The sequence below is a fragment of the Oncorhynchus mykiss genome, chromosome 17 (genome assembly GCF_057628025.1).
Source record: "Oncorhynchus mykiss isolate SJ-2025 chromosome 17, ASM5762802v1, whole genome shotgun sequence".
Lineage (NCBI taxonomy): Eukaryota > Metazoa > Chordata > Actinopteri > Salmoniformes > Salmonidae > Oncorhynchus > Oncorhynchus mykiss.
Window position 1 is genome coordinate 43,559,914 of NC_143038.1, and position 24,319 is coordinate 43,584,232.

Consider the following 24,319-nt stretch of genomic DNA (forward strand, 5'->3'; position numbering starts at 1 on the left):
GATCAAATGTTGACCTAAATGACTAATGATGATAAATACAATCCACCTGTGTGTAATCAAGTCTCCGTATAAATGCACCTGCACTGTGATAGTCTCAGAGGTCCGTTAAAAGCGCAGAGAGCATCATGAAGAACAAGGAACACACCAGGCAGGTCCGAGATACTGTTGTGAAGAAGTTTAAAGCCGGATTTGGATACAAAAATATTTCCCAAGCTTTAAACATCCCAAGGAGCACTGTGCAAGCGATAATATTGAAATGGAAGGAGTATCAGACCACTGCAAATCTACCAAGACCTGGCCGTCCCTCTAAACTTTCAGCTCATACAAGGAGAAGACTGATCAGAGATGCAGCCAAGAGGCCCATGATCACTCTGGATGAACTGCAGAGATCTACAGCTGAGGTGGGAGACTCTGTCCATAAGACAACAATCAGTCGTATATTGCACAAATCTGGCCTTTATGGAAGAGTGGCAAGAAGAAAGCCATTTCTTAAAGATATCCATAAAAAGTGTTGGTTAAAGTTTGCCACAAGCCACCTGGGAGACACACCAAACATGTGGAAGAAGGTGCTCTGGTCAGATGAAACCAAAATTTAACTTTTTGGCAACAATGCAAAAACGTTATGTTTGGCGTAAAAGCAACACAGCTCATCACCCTGAACACACCATCCCCACTGTCAAACATGGTGGTGGCAGCATCATGGTTTGGGCCTGCTTTTCTTCAGCAGGGACAGGGAAGATGGTTAAAATTGATGGGAAGATGGATGGAGCCAAATACAGGACCATTCTGGAAGAAAACCTGATGGAGTCTGCAAAAGACCTGAGACTGGGACGGAGATTTGTCTTCCAACAAGACAATGATCCAAAACATAAAGCAAAATCTACAATGGAATGGTTCAAAAATAAACATATCCAGGTGTTAGAATGGCCAAGTCAAAGTCCAGACCTGAATCCAATCGAGAATCTGTGGAAAGAACTGAAAACTGCTGTTCACAAATGCTCTCCATCCAACCTCACTGAGCTCGAGCTGTTTTGCAAGGAGGAATGGGAAAAAATGTCAGTCTCTCGATGTGCAAAACTGATAGAGACATACCCCAAGCGACTTACAGCTGTAATCACAGCAAAAGGTGGCGCTACAAAGTATTAACTTAAGGGGGTTGAATAATTTTGCACGCCCAATTTCAGTTTGATTTGTTAAAAAAGTTTTGAAATATCCAATAAATGTCGTTCCACTTCATGATTGTGTCCCACTTGTTGTTGATTCTTCACAAAAAAATAACAGTTTTATATCTTTATGTTTGAAGCCTGAAATGTGGCAAAAGGTCGCAAAGTTCAAGGGGGCCGAATACTTTCGCAAGGCACTGTATATATATATATATATATATATATATATATATATATATATATATATATATATATATATATATATATATATATATATATATATATATATATATATATATATATATATATATATATATATATATATAGCCATGGGATGGAAAGGAATCTGTGCAGTGTTAAAGCCAATTGCCTGCTAGACTAATTCTGTATTGTGCAATGACTTATGCCATGTTAACATGAGATCCAAGTGAGAGTGATTAACAAAATCAGTGCCCTGCATTCCTGGTGGGTTTCGTCAGTGCTAATACAAGTTTAGATAGCCTGCTAGACTAATTTACCAATCTAAAAAGTATTTGCTGACATGGCTAAGAGTGACTGACAGGGGAAAACTGCTTATGCCCAACCAAATGTCTAAATTGTACCTTGTGTAATCACTATTCTAACTCTAAACAGTACATTGAGACACCTGAGTTCCTAAAATGTTTTACAAAATAAAAATACAAATAAGTGACCTGTGAACGACAAATGCTCTCAAGTTTCCTTTTAGCAATCAATGGACATGTACAGATCTCAAACATAATTGGATATGCATTCAAATATTCAAATCTAAGAGAAAATCAAAACATGAAATGTACGAGGAAAAATAACCATCTAATCCTGACGCAATCAGCCTACCGAAATCGCATACAGTGATCGACGTCATTAGCCCTCCACCCAAACGTTTCCAGAAAACTTGTTTTGGGACGGAGGCACCATTTCAATTTAACTTGAGGAAATACGTTCCTCAAACGCAAGGAACGTGTTTTCTGGACTCAAATGCTAGCCAGCTAGCTAATATTTTGGAAAACAATGTTTGGCTAGTGTTAACCCGTTTGCAATCCCCTTAGCGTTGCTTGGTAGCTACAGCCATCAATTGTGTTGTCATACTTTACCTATTCCACCGTTCGTAGAACGCATACTAGCATTTTAATATAGCGCGGGAAAAGGGCATACGGACACCAGACATTTTACACGTAGATGCATGACGCGTTCGGAAATCCATGATTAGGACTATGATCAGAATACTGAAACAGAATTAACTGTTAAATCTAGACACGGCCTTATGAGAATTGAGTGTTCACTTGCTTCAGAATTCAGGCCTATTTTTTGCCATTTTAAATGAGCAAGTTGGAATACATCGAATTCCAGAGACCAGTTTCATGCTTGGGATACCATTGCACTAAATCTGCCATTACTACTCTGAAATACCATCTAGCCTACTCTACATGATACAACCAACCAAAATGCATGAAAGACTACCCGGGAGGCTGTTGCACAGATATGGTAATAGAACATGTTGAACTGAACAGATATCGGGGGTGGAAGGGTTTCTATTTGACTTTCAAGACATAAAATAAAAGTATATATAATCAATGCTGAACCTGCATTTGACCACATAGGTTGGGAAATACAATTGTAAAGATTAATACAATAGGTACAGCTTCTACGCAAGCCACAACTTTTTTTTTTTTAACTGCTCTTCTTAAATGGCTATGTACAACACTGTAGAATTCATGAAAAGCCAGCCAGTTACATACACCATTAGTGTCTAGGATGTGAGTGTCTCAATAACTGAATGCCTAAACTAAGGGAAGACTACTCCCTCTATGAGCCTTTACCCATGACATACACAGCCAAACATTTAACCATCTATATGGAAGAAAGAGTAAATGAAGATAAAAAATATAACAATTCAGTTACATCAGTCTGACTATACAAACACTTCCCCAAATTTGCACTGCTCAAGTATTCATGCACTATTGTAAAGTTTTCAATGTTGTACTTATGCAAGGCTGTACCAAAATTTTCCGTCAACCATGAAAAGAAATGCATCGATTTTAATTCACATTTCCCCACTGGTTAAAGCTTTTTTTTTTTAATTCCAGACTAAAAGCAGACATGTCGAAGACGGTTTCTTCACCTAAATGAATGTGCAGCTTGACTTGACAGGCTTCCCAACTCTCAGAACAACTCCTGAACCATGTGGCCATCTCTTGCTTCCAACCTTCATAAAAGCACATTTCCACACAGTTAATGAACAATACCCTACTAACCCCTCCCTCAATATAATTTTTTATAAGGAAGTAGTATCAACTCAGTTGTCATATCGGTGGATATCCACATCTTTTGCTTAGTTGCATATAAACTAGATTTGCTAACAGCTCAACTGTTGTTTTTTATTTTGCAACTACTGGTATTTTTGAGATACAAGGCTTTACTTACCATACATTTGTCCCCCCCCTCTCTCAAACCCCACTTTCACATAAAAATAAAATTAATCGATTTAGCGGAGGGCCCATTCTTCAAGCTAACCAAGGTGAGGCCACATGTCAGCATCTCACTGTTCTTTCAAACAAGTCCTTCATTGTTTTGTGACACTCATGTTCACCCCCACTTAAAATGATTACCGCTTTCAGTGTTTTCCCAAACAAAGGTCAGTGTGTGTCCGACTGAGCTCCAGGAGGGTCTTCTAGATTAAGAACGCACATGTTCTTTCATCCAATAATATATATTCATATATTTCTGTCTTAACATATCTGTTTGTTTTCCTTTTAGTCTATTGGTTGTGGTTTTAACTACTTCGGCGACCGGGGTGGAATGTTCTGTTCCTTCCCACTCCCTCTAGCCCAGCTGTGGGGGGAGATCCGTCGTCTCATAGAGGCACCACGCTGTTGATCCCGGTACTTTAGGCCCATCCCTCCGGATCGGGAAGGGCCGTTACCCGAACGGTATGTGCCCAGGGGGTCACGAAGGGACAGGCCTTCTCCAGACCCCTCAGGTTTCTCTGGCCTATCGCCATTGCTGCTGCTGGAGGCGGCAGGCTCGTCCGCCTTGTTGACCCGAAGCTCCTGCAGGGGTTGGCTGGCAGAGGTGATGGGAGGGTTGGGGGTGCTGGGGGCTGGGAGCTGGGTGGCTGGCCGCTTGCACATCTCAGCATAGCTCAGCTTCCTTGGCTCCTGGTTGGATGGTGAAATATAGACAGGAAACAGAATAGGGGGAGGAGAAAAAGAATAGGTATAACAGCTTTTCGTTTAACTCTTTTTAACCAGATGTGTTAACTGACATATCCAATGTATTAACTGACATATCCAATGCATTATCTATCCATTGAAATCAGCCAGGTAGTGAGTGAAGTCTTACCGGTGCGGTAGTGGGGGCAGCGGGGACTGGTGTTGTCGTGGAGATGGACTGACTGCTGGTGGGGATAGGGGTGGGTTTGGTAGCAGCAGCGGGCTGTGATGGGGTTGGCAAAGAAGAGGGTGGTGTGGGGGTTCTAGCAGCCTCCCTTTGGACATGAGGCTCAGGCTTCTCTACCGGGTGAGCAACACTGCAGACAGAAGAAAAGATTTCTATTAAGGTTTATTTCCAACATTTAAATATCTTAGAAATCCCTACAGCACATCTTTGTGACCGTAAACCAGAGGAAGACTATACCTTGGAACAGGGGGCTGCACAACTAGAGGGGTGGGGGGTTTGAGGGCTGGCATGACAGGACTGGGCACGCTCCCAGTTCCCTCCTGGGTACTAACAGGAGGGGCCACAGACTCCTTATTCACCTCAGGCTGGAAATGAGATGGGACAGTTGATTTGGAGGGAAAAAAATAACATGGCATTTGGTTGAGACCACAATGAGAGAGTGATTACATTTTAGTCATTTAGGTGACATGCTTATACAGAGCAACACCACAGGAGAACATTAGGGTTCAAATCAAATTGTATTTGTCACATGCACCGAATAAAACAGGTGTAGACCTTAGTGAAATTCTTAGTTACAAGCCCTTAACCAACAATCCAGTTAAGAAAACATTTTATTTAAAAAAAGAGCAGCAGTAAAATAACAGTAGCAAGGCTATATACAGGGGTACCAGTTGGTACAGAGTCAATGTGCAGGGGGCACCGGTGAGTTGAGGTAATATGTACATGTAGCTAGAGTTAAAGCGACTATGCATAGATAACAGAGTACCATCAGCATAAGGGGGGGGTGTAGAAGCCTTTTGGACCTAGACTTGGCGCTCTGGTACCGGATAAGTGCCTTGCTCAAGAGCATAGGCAGTTTCATCTAGTCGGCTCAAGGTTAAAACCAGCAACCTTTTGTTACTAACCCAACGCTCTTAACCACTAGGCTACCTGCCAGATGTAAGAGTTGGGGTTAAGTGGCCTGACCAGGAAAAACAATTCTAACCAGTTAGTAAGCCTATTTGTTTGTGTCAAGAAAAAAAACGAAGTGCAATATCGTTAAGAGTTTCTCCTTACTTTGTCACTGGTCACCACCTTAACACCCCGCACCACGTCAGACATGCGCGTCTCCAGCACGGGCTCTTCTCCCTGCATGCTGACCGTACACCCAGGCAACGGAGGGAAGTTGGAGGTTGCCAAGTCAAACTTGGGCTGTGGAACCTTAACCTCGCTCAGAGGGATGGGCCTCTGTAAACAACACACAAGAAACGTGTTTTTAGCTTCAATCCAACTGCGCTTGGGGTCAGATAGGGTATAGAATACAAGTGACAGAAGTGGAAATTATGGAAAACGTAACTGACCATGAGCCGCTCGTCCTCTCTCCTTCTGCGCATCCCTCTGTAGCTGCCTCTCCTACAAACATTATCACCAAGATGAGCATAAGAAGCCCAAGAGTAAAAGGCATTGTTGTGGTTCTGAGAAGGATTTGTATGGCCAAAAAAGACATGTTTGAACCCTCAGATCTCATAATCTTACAGCTCATCGGGTCAAGTGTATAGACTAGTGACATTGGGGGGATAGAAGAGAGTTTGAGCGAAAGAAAGAGAGGAGAGTGAAACCCAAGTCTTCATCCTACAACTTGGAAGCACCTCTATGCGCATTGATTTGTCATCATAGGGTCAAAGCCATTTGGTAAAGACCAAATGTGATGATGGCATTTCATGTATGAGCAGGTTGTGAGTGTGTGCGTTTGTTGTCTGTGGAGACTGACCTGCTTCTGCCAGCAATGCCCAGGTCTCCGTTAGACATCCCCTCTGAAGCCAGTGGGAGGGTGTCCCTGAGGCAGTAAGAGGTGAGAGCAGGGCCAGGTTCAGGGGTGCTAACCAGGGGAGCCCCAGTCATGCGGGGTGGCTGAGGGCTGGAGGGGCCAGACAGGCCATCCACCAGGGGGGGTACGGGGGTCACAGATGGAGGTAGGGTTTCATCACATGGCTGGGGCTGGCTCTTCACATGGTTCCTGAGGAAGGAAATCAGTCATAACTGGATCTCATTCTCACCAGGCATAACTGCTAGCTATCATTCAGTCTAAAGATACAATAACTTGATCACAAAACAGCTAGAGCTGTTCCAGTAAGATTCATGCAGATATGGAGAGGATAAGGACATTAAACATTAAGATGGTGAATATTGTAACTATGCTACTGTATAGAATACTAAGGGAAGGGTTTTTGTTTGCTAAGCACACGCTGATGGTAATGAACTTTCTGCATCTTGTAGTCAAAGTGCAAACTTGAATTTAATCCCCAAGCTCTCGGTTTCATATACCGTCATTTGTGAGTTACGCTAGCTTTCTCAAATATCAGTGGAGGGTTGCCACAGTTCAAGGACACTACACTGTAGCATTAAAATTGATAGATAATGCAACTTGAAACTATCTTGCTAAAATGTATGTTTTAGAATGAGAATGGATGAAATGGAGGTGGAGCAGCAACTGATAACGTGATTGATAACTGTTTATACCTGAAGGCATTGATTACATTCTTTCTGGAATAGAGGGGGACACTGTGGGACAGGGGGAAGTAAAAGGCAACAAGTTATTCATGACAGCAGACCCCAAAAAACGACTAACAAATATAATTTGTCTTATTTTGTTCAGGAACATAAATATGAATCATATATGTACTAAATCACATTGTCTGCTCAATTACAACAACCACCCCAGTGCTAGTCAACCCAGCTTTTTTATTTTATTTAAACAGAACGTCAGAATGCATCTAATTTTGTAAGGCTGTGACAGAATTCAAAATGGTCCACTTTGTATGGCCAAACGCCTGTTTGAACCCTCAGATCTCATAATCTTAACGCTCATCGGGTCAAGTGTGGAGACTGGTGACTTTGGGGCGCAAGAGAGAGTTGGTAAGAAAAGTAGGAGGGAGGGAGGAGAAAGAAACCCAAAAGCCTTCATCTCACAGCTTGAAGCACCTCTATGCGCATCAATGTGTCATCATTGGGTCAAAGCCATTTGATAAAGGATCAAGTTGAAGCCGGATGGGGGTTCTTGCCCTGAGCGAAAACACCTACCGGTTGCTGTTGAAGGGCGATCGTCCGAGGCCCAGGGGACAGGTGCCAGTCTTGTAGTTCCCAGGGGCGCTGAAGCCATTCACAAAGCCACTGTTGGGGAACGGGGCCTGGATGAAAGAGAAGAAAAAAAATGCCACCCACGATCACTCAGTGTAGCCGGTCAATGACAAAGGTTAATCACCTCAGTTACGACACAGCTCTTACAGGAACAGCTGATCCTGACAGTGCTACATTACTAAATGTCATGACCACTCGCACCCCAGATAGCAAGGTTAAGGGTGTGTGTTACAGCTGACACATGGTATATTCATATGAGTCTGAACAGGACAAGTGGCTTGTCTTCCAGCCTGAAACCACTCTATGCACTTTGACCTGTCATCACTGGGTCACATGTCTTTATTTTAAGAAAGGAGCCATTTGCTGAAAACTGGACTCAATTTGATCTCTTTGTTCAGAACCGAGTAGCCACAGGTAAACCAACACCATTGTTCCCATGATAAGCAACCGCCACACTCTCCATTACATGATCTGGATGGGCTGGTCAGCCTAGGAATGAACAGATCTTATAACCAAGTGTAATACAATATACAAGTTAGTCACTTTACCCCTATGTACAAATTACCTCCGTACCCCCTGTATATAGCCTCGTTATTCTTATGTAATTCTATCGTGTTCATTTTTATTTTTTGCGTTAGGGAGTTAAGAAAACGTTTTCCTTTCTTGAAATGCATTATTGGCTAAGAACTCATAAGTAAGCATTTCACTGTAATGTCTACATCTGTTGTATTCGGCACATGGGACAAATACAATTTGATTTGAACAGGGAACCACATTCATCTGGGCCTTACCAGTGGGGTCTCGAAATAAGGGGCAGGCGATGGGTTCCAGGTGGGGGGCACCAGGGGGTAGAGAGGGTACTGCTGCTGGGGGCTGAACACCTGCTGCATATAGTGGTGTGTAGAGGTGTACTGGGACTGAGACTGGCCCTGCTGGCTGTACACACTGGAGTCCAGTACGCTACGGTAGCCATTCTTTGCAAAGAATGTGTTGATGGCCTTGATACGAGCCTGGACAGAGGAAAAGAGAGCGAGACAGACAGGTGGGGCAGGGAGATGTGTGTGTGTGTGTGTGTGTGTGTGTGGAGGAATGCAAAGAGGGTGGGAATGAAGTACGAACACATGACATGTTAGCACACATTAATACTCAGTACAACATGCAGTCCATTGAATAAACAAATTCAAGATTAAAATATGCTTCACATGATTGTGTCCCCACTCTGCCATTTAAAAAGAGAAGGAAATGGAGGCTATGCTCCTTGTTCCCCTCAGAACTCAATCTCAGTCACACTGTGCTGACAGAGGGAGGAAGAGGTGTAGAGGGGGGATGAAAAAAAAAAAGGGAGAAAGGTCAGAGAGGAGACGAGAGAGATTTAGAGAGCCGAAGAGGAGTCCTCCACAGTCAGTGCTCCTGGGTCCTTGCATGCACAATGATCAACACTGCGGGCTTCGCTTTTGCCAGAGCTTAATGCATTAACCTACTTGATCTAGTGCACCAAATTAAATTGAAGTTGTCGAAGGTCAATGAATGACTTCGAAATTCATTGTCATTCGCTCTTAAATGAAGTAGGATCAAAAATAACTACTGCTAAAGAGTGGTTGAATGAAATGTGGACAATGTCATATCTTCTTGAATGTGGGAGATGGAATTCAGACTAATATAACAGAGGGAGAGAGAAATTGCTTGCAGCCTGGCTGGCCTCGCCTTCCTTATCGGATCCTTATGCAGGCACAAACTCAAGGTGACCTTGCCGTCGTGTAGCCACAGCTCAGCCACAAGCTCCCGGCAATGAGACAGCAACCCCCTCTAAAACGCAGTGACTTGACCTCATAAAAGCTGACTGCAGAACAGTGAGGGAGGTACAGCACCGCATTCCCCCAACTCCTATCAGCTGATATCAGAGCTGTACAGTTGACTTATGTTACACATTGCCTCCCCTTGACTAAAATAAATCTGATCAAAGAAAAGCATGTCTTACGTGAGAAAAGAAATGTAAAATGTACTAACCATGATGGGTTTTCCCTGAAATGTTTTCACTTCTTCCCTTAGATATCTGTGGGCCTGAGGAATGAGAAGCGAGAATAAATAAAAGTACATTTACATTTGAGTAATTTAGCAGACGCTCTTATCTAGAGCGACTTACCTAATGAGTGCATACATTCTCTCCCCACAAATCGGGGGAAAAAAACAATGTGAACATTGAATGAGGACTTGGAATTTGCAAGTCATTTTCACTGACTACGGCTAGTTGTGAATAGGGCTGGGAATGGCCAGGGACATCGCGATACTTGGGTGTCGATACGCTATGTATCAATTCTATATGCACTGTGATTCTATATTGCGATGATGTTCCAATCATTTCTCACTATGGTCTGCTGCAGGGAGACAATCGAGAGCGTGAGAAAATTTGTTTTGATCACTCATGGAAATAAAGTGCTGAAAACATGTTGGCACACTATTTAAAAACTAGAAGAACAAGCTATAGGATGAAAAACACCAGTGTTTCAGCACAGGTAGTGCTGACAGGTGTGATAGAAAATTACACATTTCCCTGATTTGTTTGATATTAATAGTTAGCAATTAATACTTAACAAATAGGAGGATATTTCTGTCCTGTTAGTCTGTTTTTAAGGTCTCCACTCTAGTTCCCTGCAGCTAATCTAGGTGTATGGTCACTAGAGATGGCTTGAGCTGACAAATGAGTTGAAGACTGCATTGCATAGACAAGATGTGGTGGGTGTAACCGAGAGATAGCCAGGAGGAGTTTGGAGCAATTCCTCATGGTCTCTAAATCGCTCTTGCATCTGGGAAACTAAGCCAGGGTGGGGTTAAGACAACAACCCACATGCAGATAACAGAATGAACCCAGAGTGGCTTATAATGCTCCCTGGTCTACATGGGGGGGGTGAACCAACCATGACTGAGCATTGATATGTCAGATATAAATTCAGCAAAAAAAACATCCTCACACTGTCAACTGCGTTTACTTTCAAACTTAACATTTGTAAATATTTTTATGAACACAAGATTCAGACATGTGACTAACAGAAATTGAATAATGTTTCAGAACACCAACATTCCTGTCTTGCAGGAAAACACACACAGAACGAGCAGTATGGCTGGTGGCATTGTCATGCTGGAGGGTCATGTCAGGATTAGCCTGCAGGAAAGGAAACACATGAGGGAGGAGGATGTCTTCCCTGTAACGCACAGCGTTGAGATTGCCTGCAATGACAACAAGCTCAGTCCGATGATGCTGTGACACACCGCCCCAGACCATGACAGACCCTCCACCTCCAAAAATTGATCCCGCTCCAGAGCACAGGCCTCGGTGTAACGCTCATTCCTTCGACGATAAACGCAAATCCGACCATCACCCCTGGTGAGACAAAACCGCGACTCGTCAGTGAAGATAACTTTTTGCCAGTCCTGTCTGGTCCAGCAACGGTGGGTTTATGCCCATAGGCAACGTTGTTGCCGGTGATGTCTGGTGAGTACCTGCCTAACAGGCCTACAAGCCTCCTGTCCAGCGTCTCAGCCGATTGCGGCCAGTGTGAGCACTGATGGAGGTATTGTAAGTTCCTGGTGATACTCGGGCAGTTGTTGCCATCCTCTACCTGTTCCGCAGGTGTGTTCGGATGTACCGATCCTGTGCAGGCGTTGTTACACATGGTCTGCCACTGCGAGGACAATCAGATGTCCGTCCTGTAGCGCTGTCTTAGGCATCTCACAGTACGGACATTGCAATTTATTGCCCTGGCCCCATCTGCAGTCCTCATGCCTCCTTGCAGCATGCCTAAGGCACATTCACACAGATGAGCAGGGACCCTGGGCATCTTTCTTTTGGTGTTTTTCAGAGTCAGTAGAAAGGCCTCTTTAGTGTCCCAAGGTTTCATAACTGTGACATAATTGCCTACCGCCTGTAAGCTGTTAATGTCTTAACGACCTTTTCACAGGTGCATGTTCATTAATTGTTTATGGTTCATTGAACAGAACAAGCATGGGAAACAGTGTTTAAACCCTTTACAATGAAGAGCTGTGAAGTTAGATTTTCACGAATTATCTTTGAAAGACAGGGTCTTGAAAAAGGGGACGTTTCTTTTTTTGCTGATAGATATATCTAGATAAGTACTCTGCATTTGTGTAAAGGTTAGGGGAGGGGCAGCCTCATTATTGCAGTAATTAACTTATTTTAAATACAGATAATTGTTTGAAGATATTAGCAAATCTCTCTCAGTACTGAATTCCCATGACACTAGCACTAGCTAACACTACCTAGCAACAACGATACTGGGGTCAAAGTATTGATATGATCCACAATACTATTGGGATATACAACTATCGATTTTCCCCCATCGCTAGTTAAGAATGTGAAACTACCTGCTGTGCATCAGTGTCCGACCGGAACGTGATGTACCAGTTGTTATTGGCCGCAAATTCAACACTAAGCACTTCAGGGCAGTTTTCATTCTTAAAGAGGGTCTCCACTTCCTGAAGGAAAAGGAAATAGAGAGAAGATGAGGGTTTACAGTTCAACAAAATAACCATATTTGTCACATGTAATGAGCTAAGGTAAATTGTAAAAACATGAATTCTCCCATTTGGTTACCTCCACCGGTGTGGTCTCGGGCACCTCCCTCAGAATGATGATGCAGCGCTTGTGGTTGGGCCGAACCTTTTTCCCACTCTCGTCAACTTGCACCATGGGCGAGGCTGAAACCACACACATCAACCAAGGGGTCTCATTAACGCAGGATTTAGCTTTTTTTTTTCTAGCCGGAAAGGAAAAAGTCAAACGCAGAAAAATAAAATACAATTAGGGTTCACGCCAAATCATGAACGTAAAGGGACTAATTTCACAATTCATACAGTTGCAACGGAGTTGCACTTCTCCACCTGGATGAAATATCTTTGCTCTCGCCATTGGATCACCAGCACTCTGACTGATGTGAAGGCTATTTTTCTCCGGTACAGTTTTTCTTAGGTGTAGCCAGTTAAAATGCAAAATTAATGTTTTGCTTGAAGTTAGGAAATGTAGCTGGCTGCATTCTATGACAAACATTTGAAATATGATAGCCATGCATCATTTTTGCAAAAAAAATGTTTTTTTTTAAACTTGCTTTTTCATTCTAAGACAATTTGGCAGCAGACTTCTGAAAGCTAATGCGACCCCTGAACAACGTGTCAGAAATATCACCCACTAGGATTTACTAGAGCCTTTTCCAATAATGACACTGAGGACTATTTTCTCACCTTTGAGTGAGTTTGCTCCCAAAGCCAGGTTCATGGCATACCTACCCAAAGTGCTTGAAAATCCACCATTTAAGGTTACCTTTCAAATAGATCAAGAAGTTCCAAATGCAATTTCCTCACCTACCTGCATTTTTCCTATTTTGTTGCCTTACAACCTGGAATTAAAATTGATTTTTATTTTGGGGGGGTTCTATAATTTGATTTACACAACATGCCTACCACTTTGAAGATGCAAAATATGTTTGTTTAACAAGGGGGGGGGGGGAATGGAAAACTTGAGGGTGCTTAACTATGCTCCCCCCCAAAGTCAATACTTTGTAGAGCCACCTTTTGCAGCAATTACAGCTGCAAGTCTCTTGGGGTATGTCTCTATAAGCTTGGCACATCTAGCCACTGGAATTGTTGCCCATTCTTCAAGGCAAAAATGCTCCAGCTCCTTTAAGTTGGATGGGTTCTACTGGTGTACAGCAACCATTAAGTCATACCACAGATTCTCAATTGGATTGAGGACTGGGCTTTGACTAGGCCATTCCAAGACATTTAACTATTGCCCCTTAAACCACTCAATTGTTGCTTTAGCAGTATGCTTAGGGTCATTGTCCTGCTGGAAGGTGAACCTCCGGCCCAATCTCAAATCTCTGGAAGACTGAAACAGGTTTCCCTCAAGAATTTCCCTGTATTTAGCGCCATCCATCATTCCTTCAATTCTGACCAGTTTCCCAGTGCCAATGAAAAACATTGGTATTCTCTAGTTTTCCTTGATGGCCAAAAAACTCAATTTTAGTCTCATCTGACCAGAGTACCTTCTTCCATATGTTTGGGGAGTCTCCCACATGCCTTTTGGCGAACACCAAACATGTTTGCTTATTTTTCTTTTTAAGCAATGGCTTTTTTCTGTCCACTCTTCCGTAAAGCCCAGTTCTGTGGAGTGTACGGCTAAACGTGGTCCGTCCTATGGATAGATACTCCTATCTCCGCTGTGGAGTTTTGCAGCTCCTTCAGGATTATCTTTTGTCTCTTTGTTGCCCCTCTGAAGCCCTTCTTACCTGGTCCGTGAGTTTTGGTGGGCAGCCCTCTCTAGGCAGGTTTGTTGTGGTGCCATATTCTTTCCATGTTTTAATAATGGATTTAATGGTGCTCCGTGGGATGGCCAAAGTTGCAGATATTTTTTTATAACCCAACCCTGATCTATACTTCTCCACAACTTCGTCCCTGACCTGTTTAGAGAGCTCCTTGGTCTTCATGGTACCACTTGCTTGGTGGTGCCCCTTGCTTTGTGGTGTTGCAGACTCTGGGGGCTTTTCAGAACAGGTAGATATATATATATACACACACACACACACACACACACTGAGATTGCACACAGGTGGACTTTATATCAGTGTCACAATCTAACTAATGTGACTTCTGAAGGTAATTGGTTGCACCAGATCTTATTTAGGGGCTTCATAGCAAAGTAGGTGAATACATATGCACATACCACTAATGTTTTTTTTAAACAAGTAATTTTTAAAATGTCACTTCCCCAATTTGGACTATTTTGTATATGTCCGTTACATGAAAGCCAAATAAAAAGCTATTTAAATTACAAGTTGTAATGTAACAAAATAGGAAAAACACCAAGAGGGATGAATACTTTTGCAAGGCACTATACTACCTTGTTTTAAGTTTGACTACCCCAATTGGCATTATTATTCCTCTATACAATTATAAATGCATCTACTGGTGGCGTTACAGCCATCGCATTGTTACTTTTACCACTAATCTCGTTCCCAGCCGTGTATCAACAACATCTGGTAAGAGCCTTTACAACTTGTATGCTAACTGTTCTTATACAGGATTTTTAGCCAGCCATCTGAGCTGGTTTCAGACCATTCTTGTAGCAGGCTACAGCTATAAGCCTATCCAGACAGGCTATTTCCTCAGTTCTCCCCACTCCCACAGGGTTAAAGACATGGGTTTGTACCTCGTAGCACCTCCAGAATCAGGTCCATGTCAGTGGTGAGAACCTTGACGCCCTCCATGCTGGCGATGGTCCAGATGGGGACAAACTGGTCACTGTCCATCTGGGACATCAGGTACAAGTCCTTGGACAGATTCTCTCTGAAGAGACAGCAACACGGCATGAGAAACCAACACGCCATGTCTGTTACGCGAAGATATCAAAATCATACACTCATATGTCCATGTTTCTTTTCCTTGTTCCCCTCAGATCTCATAATCTCACGGTCATTAGGTCAGTCACACTGTGCTGACGGAGCTAGGGGGAATGAGAGGAAGAGGTGTAGAAGGAGTAGGAAAGTGAGAGTGAATAGATTGAGAGATATGAAGAGGATAGCCCTCCAGTCAAAGCGCTCCTGGGTCCTTCCAAGCGCGATGTTGATCACCGGGGGTACAAATCCAAGGTCTACTCAATACACTACAACACCATGTAGAATTTCTTAGTTCAATGACATTTCAATTCTGACTGTATTTAAGTTATAACAACCATCTGAAATAGGCTCTCAAAAGCAGTTACATACTCACCTGGAGAAGCAGAACTCCATCTGTTTCTTCAGACACTCTCTGATGCTCACCTCTAAGAGCGGCTGCTTTTCCTCCACTGCACAAACAATTTCAGATCAAAATTCATGTTTGACTCAAGGCTGCAATGCCTAGTACCAGCCCTTGTGCATAGGAAAAGTTGGCCAAAGCCTTACATCTCGGATCGTTACTATTGGTAATTATGAAATTAATTAATGTAACACTCAATGACAATACTTGGTGAAAGGCAAAACTGAGAAACGTAATGTATCCAATTCCCTTCAACGCCAGATCAGAGCATGGCATCTCAAAAGCATCTGACCCAGAGGGAGCTGACCAAAGGACTGCTACTGACCTGCTGAACCAGTCACAGGGTCATAGAGAGGGTATCCCAGCTCAGGGGGGTCCATGCCGTTCAATACCCCCTCTGTGGGTGCAGGGGCACTGCTGTCCAAGGATGGGTCCGAGTACCCCATGCCATACCCCTTAGCCCCAGTAGGAGGGACCTCTGAGTAACCTGGGAGGAAGAGGGGAGAGTCATGTGGTCGATAAGAGTCTGAATGGAGAAAGAGAATGTCAAGGTTGAACCAGGGAGGCTATGTAATCCAGTCTCATAACAGAGCTTGGTTTTCAGTGCCTCCACAGAGCAGGGTTAGGATGATCTCAGGCCTTGATTAATAGTCCTTCCAAAAAGGGCCATTGTACCCTCTGAAATCTGCAAATCAAAAGCCTAAAACCACGTGCTTAACACAACGTGTACAGAATGAGAGAAATCTGTTCAAGCTATTGCTCGTCTGGTGACAGATCTATGAAGGCCTGTGTATGCATGTAGTGTTGAAATAAAAACTCCAGGGTGCATTTAAATTGGCCCACACCCTCAGTGACATCAGCAGAGTTAGGGGTCATCTGGAGCAAGTAGGGGCCCTCTATGCCCTCATCTGGGACTTGGCTCTGGGGCGCAGAGATCTCCTGCCAGACTTTGGCATTGGGGTTCAGACCTGCTCCCTTTGTGGTTACCTGTGTGATGAAAAGCACAAACTCCTTAAGGCTGCTGTAGGTGTCTGGCAAAGTCAAAACATAAATTTAGAGCACATACATTCAGATTCCAAAGTTGCATCATTTTCAAGACAGCCAATTATATCTGTCAAACACATATACCATCAAACATAAATCAACCGTAGGCTACGCAAGTCCATTTGGAGTGATGCGTTATGAATGTGTAATTTTCAAATGTTCAATGTTCCACATAAAAACACATTCCAAGGTTTATAGGTAATCATTTTACTATCAGAAAAAGGGAATGAATTGAGAAAAAAAAATGGGGGGGGGAAATGAAATAAATTGCCCAGCTAATGAATGGACTAAATTTAAAGGAGGCATTATATGTCCTGCCAGGCAGGAGGACTACACAAGTTCTTGTTGTTTAAGATTCTGAAATCAATTGCGACATGTAGCCTACTAGCTACAACTCCATTTCTTAACAAGTTTGATACTTTGCACGCTCACCAATGATCTAAAGCATTATGGTATTCCCCAATTGCAACTATTGATTAACGGTAGTGTGTATTGACAGGAATGCTACGCCGGCTTCCTATAGCGCCATAAAATTTAGTTCCAGACGAACTTTAGACTAGACCCCTATACAGACCAAACATTTCCTCACAATGTTGTACTGACTCGCTAGCTAACTGATTTAATTAATGTAGCCAGCTAATCCAAGACGGTCCTCACTTAAATAGAAGAAAAAAAACGTACAATGGGTGGAACTCGACAACATAGTTCAATTCACATTAGGACGAATACCAAAACTGCAAACTGTGAGCGCATGCTACAGTGAAGGAGCTTTCATGAGTACTCAATGGATTTTTCTTTGGTTATGGTACTGTTAGACTCCGACCTCTCCACAAGTACCGACACACTTCGTCAGAGACTGAAGAGCAAGGGAGACACCCAACTCGCAGTTTTTTTCCATCTGGTTCAATAAACTAAGCAGATCAGACCCAGCTGCTATCACATTGGTGTCTAGGCGAGTCACTCCCTTAAACCGACCACCCCACCGATGGTAAACTGCCTGAGTGAACTCATTTAGCCACCATCTTTGACTTTGTGCATCACCTCTCGTTCACACATTCGTCTCCACCAAAGATAGTCTCGCAATTGGTCGAAGCGTCGCTTAAATCAAAACCCTCGTTCAACTCTTCCCCTACCTACCCTCTGCCAATAGAACAACGAATGAGCACATGTTGACAGGCATACATGCCGTTCCAGCAACATGCTGGTGGTTGACCGATTATGATTTTTCAACGCCGATACTGATTACTGGAGGACCAAAAAAAAATCAAAATCTGCCCCCAAAAAATTATACGTAAGGAAAATAATACTGAATGAACAGTTATTTTAACTTAATAGATCAATAAAACCTATTTAGTCTCAAATAATGAAACATGCTCAATTTGGTTTAAAGAATGCAAAAACAGTGATGGAGAAGTAAAAGTGCAATATGTGCCATGTAAAAAAGCTAACGTTTAAGTTCCTTGCTCAGAACATATGAAAGCTGGTGGTTCAATATTCCCAGTTAAGAAGTTTTAGGTTGTAGTTATAAGAATTGATGCGTGGACTATTTCTCGCTATAACATTAATGTTAAATCATCCCCCGTTTGGCGAAGTAGGCTGAGATTCGATGATAAATTAACAGGCACTGCATTGATTATATGCAACGCAGGACAAGCTACTTAACCTAGTAATATCAACCATGTGTAGTTAATCACAAGTTATGTGAAGATTGATTGTTTTTTTTAATTGGATGAGTTTAATACTAGCTAGCAACTTACCTTGGCTCCTTGCTGCACTCGCGTAACAGGTGGTCAGCCTGCCACGCAGGAATGCAATGTAATCAGCATCAAAAAAGCAGATTAGCAATCAATGAAAAATTGAAAAATCGGCCATAATTAAATCGGTCGACCTCTAGTATACGCTGCAGATTTGAATTCCAAAGAACATAAAATAGCAATCACTGTAGAGCAACCAGGAATAACATAAGTACCTATTTTACAGCATCGACGGCTATCTAGTCTCAGAGCAAAATGTATGTTATGATACTTAGATCCATGCCACTCCATTTAGTATGAAACAGTGAGGGAAAAAAGTATTTGACCCCCTGTTGATTTTGTACGTTTTCCCACTGACAAAGAAATGATCTGTCTATAATTTTAATGGTAGGTTTCTTTTAACAGTGAGAGACAGAATAACAAAAAAATCCAGAAAAACACATGTCAAAAATTTTATAAATTGATTTGCATTTTAAATTAAGGAAATAGGTATTTGACCCCTCTGCAAAACATTACTTAGTACTTGGTGGCAAAACCCTTGTTGGCAATCAGAGGTCAGACATTTCTTGCGGTTGGCCACCAGGTTTGCACACATCTCAGGAGGGATTTTGTCCCACTCCTCTTTGCAGATCTTCTCCAAGTCATTAAGGTGTCGAGGATGACGTTTGGCAACTCGAACCTTCAGCTCCCTCCACAGATTTTTATGGGATTAAGGTCTGGAGACTGGCTAGGCCACTCCAGGGCCTTTATGTTCTTCTTCTTGAGCCACTCCTTTGTTGCCTTGGCCGTGTGTTTTGGGTCATTGACATGCTGGAATACCCATCCCATTTTCAATGTCCTGGCTGAGGGAAGGAGGCTCTCACCCAAGATTTGAAAGTACATGGCCCCGTCCATCATCCCTTTGATGCGGTGAAGTTGTCCTGTCCCCTTAGCAGAAAAACACCCCCAAAGCATAATGTTTCCACCTCCATGTTTGACGGTGGGGATGGTGTTCTTGGGGTCATTGGCAGCATTCCTCCTCCTCCAAACACGGCGAGTTGAGTTGATGCCAAAGAGCTCCATTTTGGTCTCATCTGACCACAACACTTTCACCCAGTTGTCCTCTGAATCATTCAGATGTTCATTGGCAAACTTCAGAAGGACATGTATATGTGCTTTCTTGAGCAGGGGGACCTTGCGGGCGCTGCAGGATTTCAGTCCTTCATGGGGTAGTATGTTACCAATTGTTTTCTTGGTGACTATGGTCCCAGCTGCCTTGAGATCATTGACAAGATCCTCCCGTGTAGTTCTGGGCTGATTCCTCACCGTTCTCATGATCATTGCAATTCCACGAGGTGAGATCTTGCATGGAGCCTCAGGCCGAGGGAGATTGACAGTACTTTTGTGCGAATAATCGCACCAACCGTTGTCAACTTCTCACCAAGCTGCTTGGTGATGGTCTTGTAGCCCTTTCCAGCATTGTGTAGGTCTACAATCTTGTCCCTGACATCCTTGGAGAGCTCTTTGGTCTTGGGCATGGTGGAGAGTTTGGAATCTGATTGATTGATTGCTTCTGTGGACAGGTGTCTTTTATACAGGTAACAAACTGAGATTAGGAGCACACTCTTACAGGGAGTGCTCCTAATCTCAGCTCGTTACCTGTATAAAAGACACTTGGGAGCCAGAAATCTTTCTGATTGAGAGGGGGTCAAATACTTATTTCCCTCATTAAAATGCAAATCAATTTATAACATTTTTGACATGAGTTTTTCTGGATTTGTTGTTGTTATTCTGTCTCTCACTGTTCAAATAAACCTACAATTAAAATTATAGACGGATCATTTCTTTGTCAGTGGGCAAATGTACAAAATCAGCAGGGGATCAAATGCTTTTTTTCCCCATCACTGCATGTTAGGTTACATTTAATTTGTCTACCAATTTAATAGAGCTCGCCAGCTTGTAGTCATAAAACCGGGAAATGTTACCTCATTCATTCATGGGGAAAGATTAGGGTTTGGGATAACTACCAAAAATAAGGTCTGAGGTTTACACAGGCTTAGGAGATCTTATACGTTTTGTTCTATGAGCTAAACGCCATGTTAACTGACTGATATGAATGATTAATTACAAAAATGCTTCAAATTCACAAAAATTGACATTACCTGAGCAAATTCCTATATAACAAAAATGTAGAAGAACTCATGAGGCGGTTTACCACAGGCCTTATTTTTGGCATTTAGCCAATAACCCTACAAAACCATTTCACCATCGGCTTTGTCCATTGCCATTGTTCAAAGTTAATGCCTACAAAAAGATGCCATTACTATTGCTCTATAGCAGTCGTGCAATATAATACGCATTGTAGGACTTACAGTATGTTATGAATTGAAATGCATACAATGTGTTACGAATTTGCAATACATATGAAATGAATTCCCATTTGCTGTTGGTAGTGTTAGCTAGGTGGCTAATGTTAGTTAGGTTAAAGGGTTAAGTTTGGGGTTGGAAGGTTTGGCTAACATACTATGTCCTTGCAAAGAAGCTAAAAGGGAGTAAGTACTTGGAGTTGCAAATTAGCTAAAATGCTGAAGTTGTCCATAACTCTCGATCAAATTATCAAAATGTATTTATAAAGCCCTTTTGAAAATCAGCCGATGTCACAAAGTGCTATACAGAAACCCCAGACACCAAACAGCAAGCAATGCAGATGTAGAAGCACAGTGGCTAGGAAAGCAACCTTGGGTGTTATTCGCCCACCTAGCTTTAGTTTTTTCCTTAAGTAACCTATCGTCTTATTGAACGTAATCTATAATACTAAACGGGTCAAATAATGTAAGCTAATGTAACATACTAAATGAAGTGTAACAGATTTTAGTAACAATGTTTTGCTCTGAGACCAGGCTACAGAGGTGGTCAGGAAAGCAAAAATGCCACATAAATAGCATCAGTTATGTCAGAGGGCATTAAACATGATTGAGGGAAAGGGTTGAACCAATGATTTATACGCCATTGGGTTAAACAGAATCCTGGTCTGAGAAAGTAGGCCAACGTCTGACTGTGAGCCACAATTCTTAGCCTGCGGAGAGCCAACACAAGTCTTCAGGTCTTAGACAAGGTTACTCAACACAGGAATGAGGTTCACTGAACAACCTCAATCACCACACTCGCATATGACCCTCTCGCAGAGTCGCAGTACCAATGAGATAAACTGTTTTTTTTTTTTTAAACCTGGGTCTCCTGCATGTCACAAGACTTTCAGCTCAGGGAGCCAACAACTCTTTTAGGTCTCAGGCACAGTTAATCATCACGAGCGAGGTTCACCAAATCACTTCAATTTTAATATAAGAAAACAAATTGTTCCAACTGAAACTGCACCCCTCCCCCCCAAAAGACAGGTTTTGGAGGTGTGGGGGATGCTGCCACACTGGGCACCCGTGGAGTTGTGGTGGATGAAGTGCCTTTCAGGTAAGTACATCTAGGATTTGATATCAACAACCCTCTGGTTGCCAGGTTATTTCCGCCAAACTTTTCTCGTCCATTACACGACCTGCCTAAGACAAATTCAAAATACAATGAGTAGATTTTTGCAAGCAATTCAGACAATGGTCGACATTGAAAGGGGGATACCTCAGTTGTTCAACTGAATGCATTAAACTGAAATGTGTCTTCCGCATTTAACCCAACCCCTCTGAATCAGAGAGGTGGGGGGGCTACCTTAATCAAAATCCACGTAATCGGCGCCTGTTGAACCCCTTTGTTTTGGGTTGGTGATACCTTACAAAGTACTGAAATTGTTCTCACTCCTGGTCCATGATATTGTCAAACATACATATTATTATTTATTTATTTTTACAGAGAAGTGAAATATCCCAGTGCCATAGTGAAAAAAACTTCAACCTACTGGGTTTTTTGGAGTAAGTATGATTACTTGGACTTAGTTATTTAACAGCCCAGAGGCCTACTGTCAGGAAGAGCTGTCTAGCCTTAGGAAGTGGACGATTAGCCTAGGGCCTAACTACTGAATGCATGACTATCAATCTACCTCAATGAGGTTCGGTGAATAGATGTGAAATGCAAACCAGTATAGGCAATAAAGCTTTACAGGGTAGCAGAACATCTCAGCCTATATACACATATACTGTAATTTACATTACTTTCTACGTAGGAGCTTGTTCCTTTTAAGGTTTCTTCCTCCCCAACATTCCCAAAGCTTCTTCTGGCCACTTTCTAGTAGGTTTAGGCCTAGTAGGTTTTGTAAACTAAACATTACACCAATTAAGAATCAGTTCCCCCCCCCCACGGGTGAGGGTATCGTTGGACCTTCAACCACCACCGAAAATGTACATTAGCTAGAGTAACAAGATACTAGTCATTAAACGAGTATGCAAATTCGAAGAAACCAACCAGTTGCATGTCTAACTAACGTTACTGTTTGCATGAAACATGTTGTAAATTAACGTAAGCCAACAGTCGCAAGCTAACGTTACCCAACTCAATTAGTTGTACCATCGTCTTTGGCTGTACCTACTGTCAAGTTTGAAGACCTTGCCTACTGCCTCCAACCCAGACGCCACCAACGAGCTAGCATGAATTAGCTAACTTTTGCTAGCCATGTTAGCTAGCAACAATCAACTAAGCAAGCTACTGTACCTAGCTAAGTTAACGTTAGATGGGTTAAACCAAAGACGTTACACTCGGTCTTTGGTTACACAACGACGTTACAGTATTGTTTAATTGGATGAATTGTAGGTACATGGAACGACTAAGCTAAGGCTAACGATACCGCCAGGTGTTTGCTAGCTCGACTAACGTTAGCTACAAAACTAGGTACTAGTAACGCGGCTAAGCGAGTTACATCATTGGATCTAACACGTTAGTTAAAGTTGAACTAGTCGACCTACTAGGCTTGCTAACGTGTCGACAAAAAAACAGTTAGCTAACGTTAGTTACCGTAAAGTGTACTTAGAGGTTACACACCAGACTGGCAACTAAGAAACACGCGGCAGAACCTGCCAATGCAAGTGTCAGTCAACCGCAGACTGTTTAATGGAATTGCAGTAATGTTAGCGCAACATGATTAGCTTCAAGTTAATGTCACGACAAGTACAGTGAAATGTCTTTCTTGCAAGCTCTAAAATCAACAATGCAGTAATCAATGAGGAACTTGAAAGATTTTTTGGGGGGGACAAGTTAGCACAAGGCCCAAACTTACCATTCCGCCTTGATCTTTCGATATTATCTCCCCTTGCACACGTTCGTCCGATCCCGACTTGACCTCCTTCTGCTGTAGAGCCAGACACTGTTCCGAACTCATCCGGACCGCTCCTGACAATCCCACCCCACCCCCCAAGTGAAAGCTATCACTCGCAGCTCAACTTGCGATGTTTTGTAGCGGATTGCAATCAATGGAGCAAATGGCACAATAAAAAGGAAATAGAATAATCAATCGTCTATTATTTATCGGTTACAAACCAAATCGTTCTCATGGCGGCATAACGTTACACCTTTCGAAGTTTAGCTAAGCGCCACTGACAATTCTCCGCGTGTTGAACCAACATACAACTTGACCTTGTCTCTAGTGGGTCTCATGCTGCTTTCATAACCAAGTGGGATGGTGGTAATGACCAGTTGTAAAGTCGTAAATACGAGTTAGATGCATTCATGTGTTTTGATTCATTGAAACGTTGATTGACTAATGGCAAACAAACTGTGTCAATCATAAACCATAAGTACATCTATCATGCTTGTAAACTAATTATAGTCACAGAGTCTCTAAACCCAGAGGTGCAACATAGCAAGACTTCTGGGAACTCTTGCGAAACAGACCAAGCAGAAACAGGCTCAGATTTGAGAAGCCTGAGAGAAGGGACAAATTCTTCCTTAGTTGTTCATTTTTGTCAAATCTAAAGGCACAACCTAGATTCGAGCCACTGTCTTTTAAGTAGTTGAACATGTTATTATTCCAACCTCGTGCAAGTGACAAACTGACGCATTTGAATTTTCATCAAAAACAACGTTATATAAAAGGAGTGCTTTTGA

At 42.6% G+C, this 24,319-nt stretch overlaps 1 protein-coding gene across 6 annotated transcripts; it reads right to left on the bottom strand.

The window, feature by feature from the left end:
• Nucleotides 1-3,545: 3,545 nt before the first annotated feature.
• LOC110494254 (la-related protein 4) lies at nt 3,546-24,104 on the bottom strand. Of its 6 annotated transcripts, none has more exons than XM_021569186.3 (17): nt 23,493-24,104; nt 16,349-16,490; nt 15,829-15,990; nt 15,477-15,552; nt 14,917-15,053; nt 12,307-12,410; nt 12,078-12,188; nt 9,705-9,758; nt 8,489-8,707; nt 7,641-7,747; nt 7,080-7,121; nt 6,331-6,576; nt 5,921-5,972; nt 5,637-5,807; nt 4,818-4,945; nt 4,524-4,710; nt 3,546-4,339 (listed from the first exon to the last, which is right to left on the bottom strand). In XM_021569186.3, exons 1-17 carry the CDS (start codon nt 23,592-23,594, stop codon nt 3,959-3,961), a joined length of 2,421 nt encoding a protein of 806 aa, XP_021424861.3. In that variant the 5' UTR covers nt 23,595-24,104; the 3' UTR covers nt 3,546-3,958. The 6 variants fall into 6 exon arrangements, with proteins under 6 accessions (XP_021424861.3, XP_090061793.1, XP_090061792.1 ...); XM_090205667.1 differs by lacking the exon at nt 23,493-24,104 and adding an exon at nt 22,809-23,310; XM_090205666.1 differs by lacking the exon at nt 23,493-24,104 and adding an exon at nt 23,231-23,306.
• Nucleotides 24,105-24,319: the final 215 nt, after the last annotated feature.

Excerpts from the sequence above, each read along its gene's own strand:
- LOC110494254 (XM_021569186.3), bottom strand. The coding sequence starts at position 23,594 with ATGAGTTCGGAACAGTGTCTGGCTCTACAGCAGAAGGAGGTCAAGTCG. Across the intron at positions 12,411-14,916 it reads GATTCTGGAGGTGCTACGAG|CCTCGCCCATGGTGCAAGTT; the intron begins GTACAAACCCAT and ends GTGTGGTTTCAG. Across the intron at positions 12,189-12,306 it reads CCGAGACCACACCGGTGGAG|GAAGTGGAGACCCTCTTTAA; the intron begins GTAACCAAATGG and ends CTTTTCCTTCAG.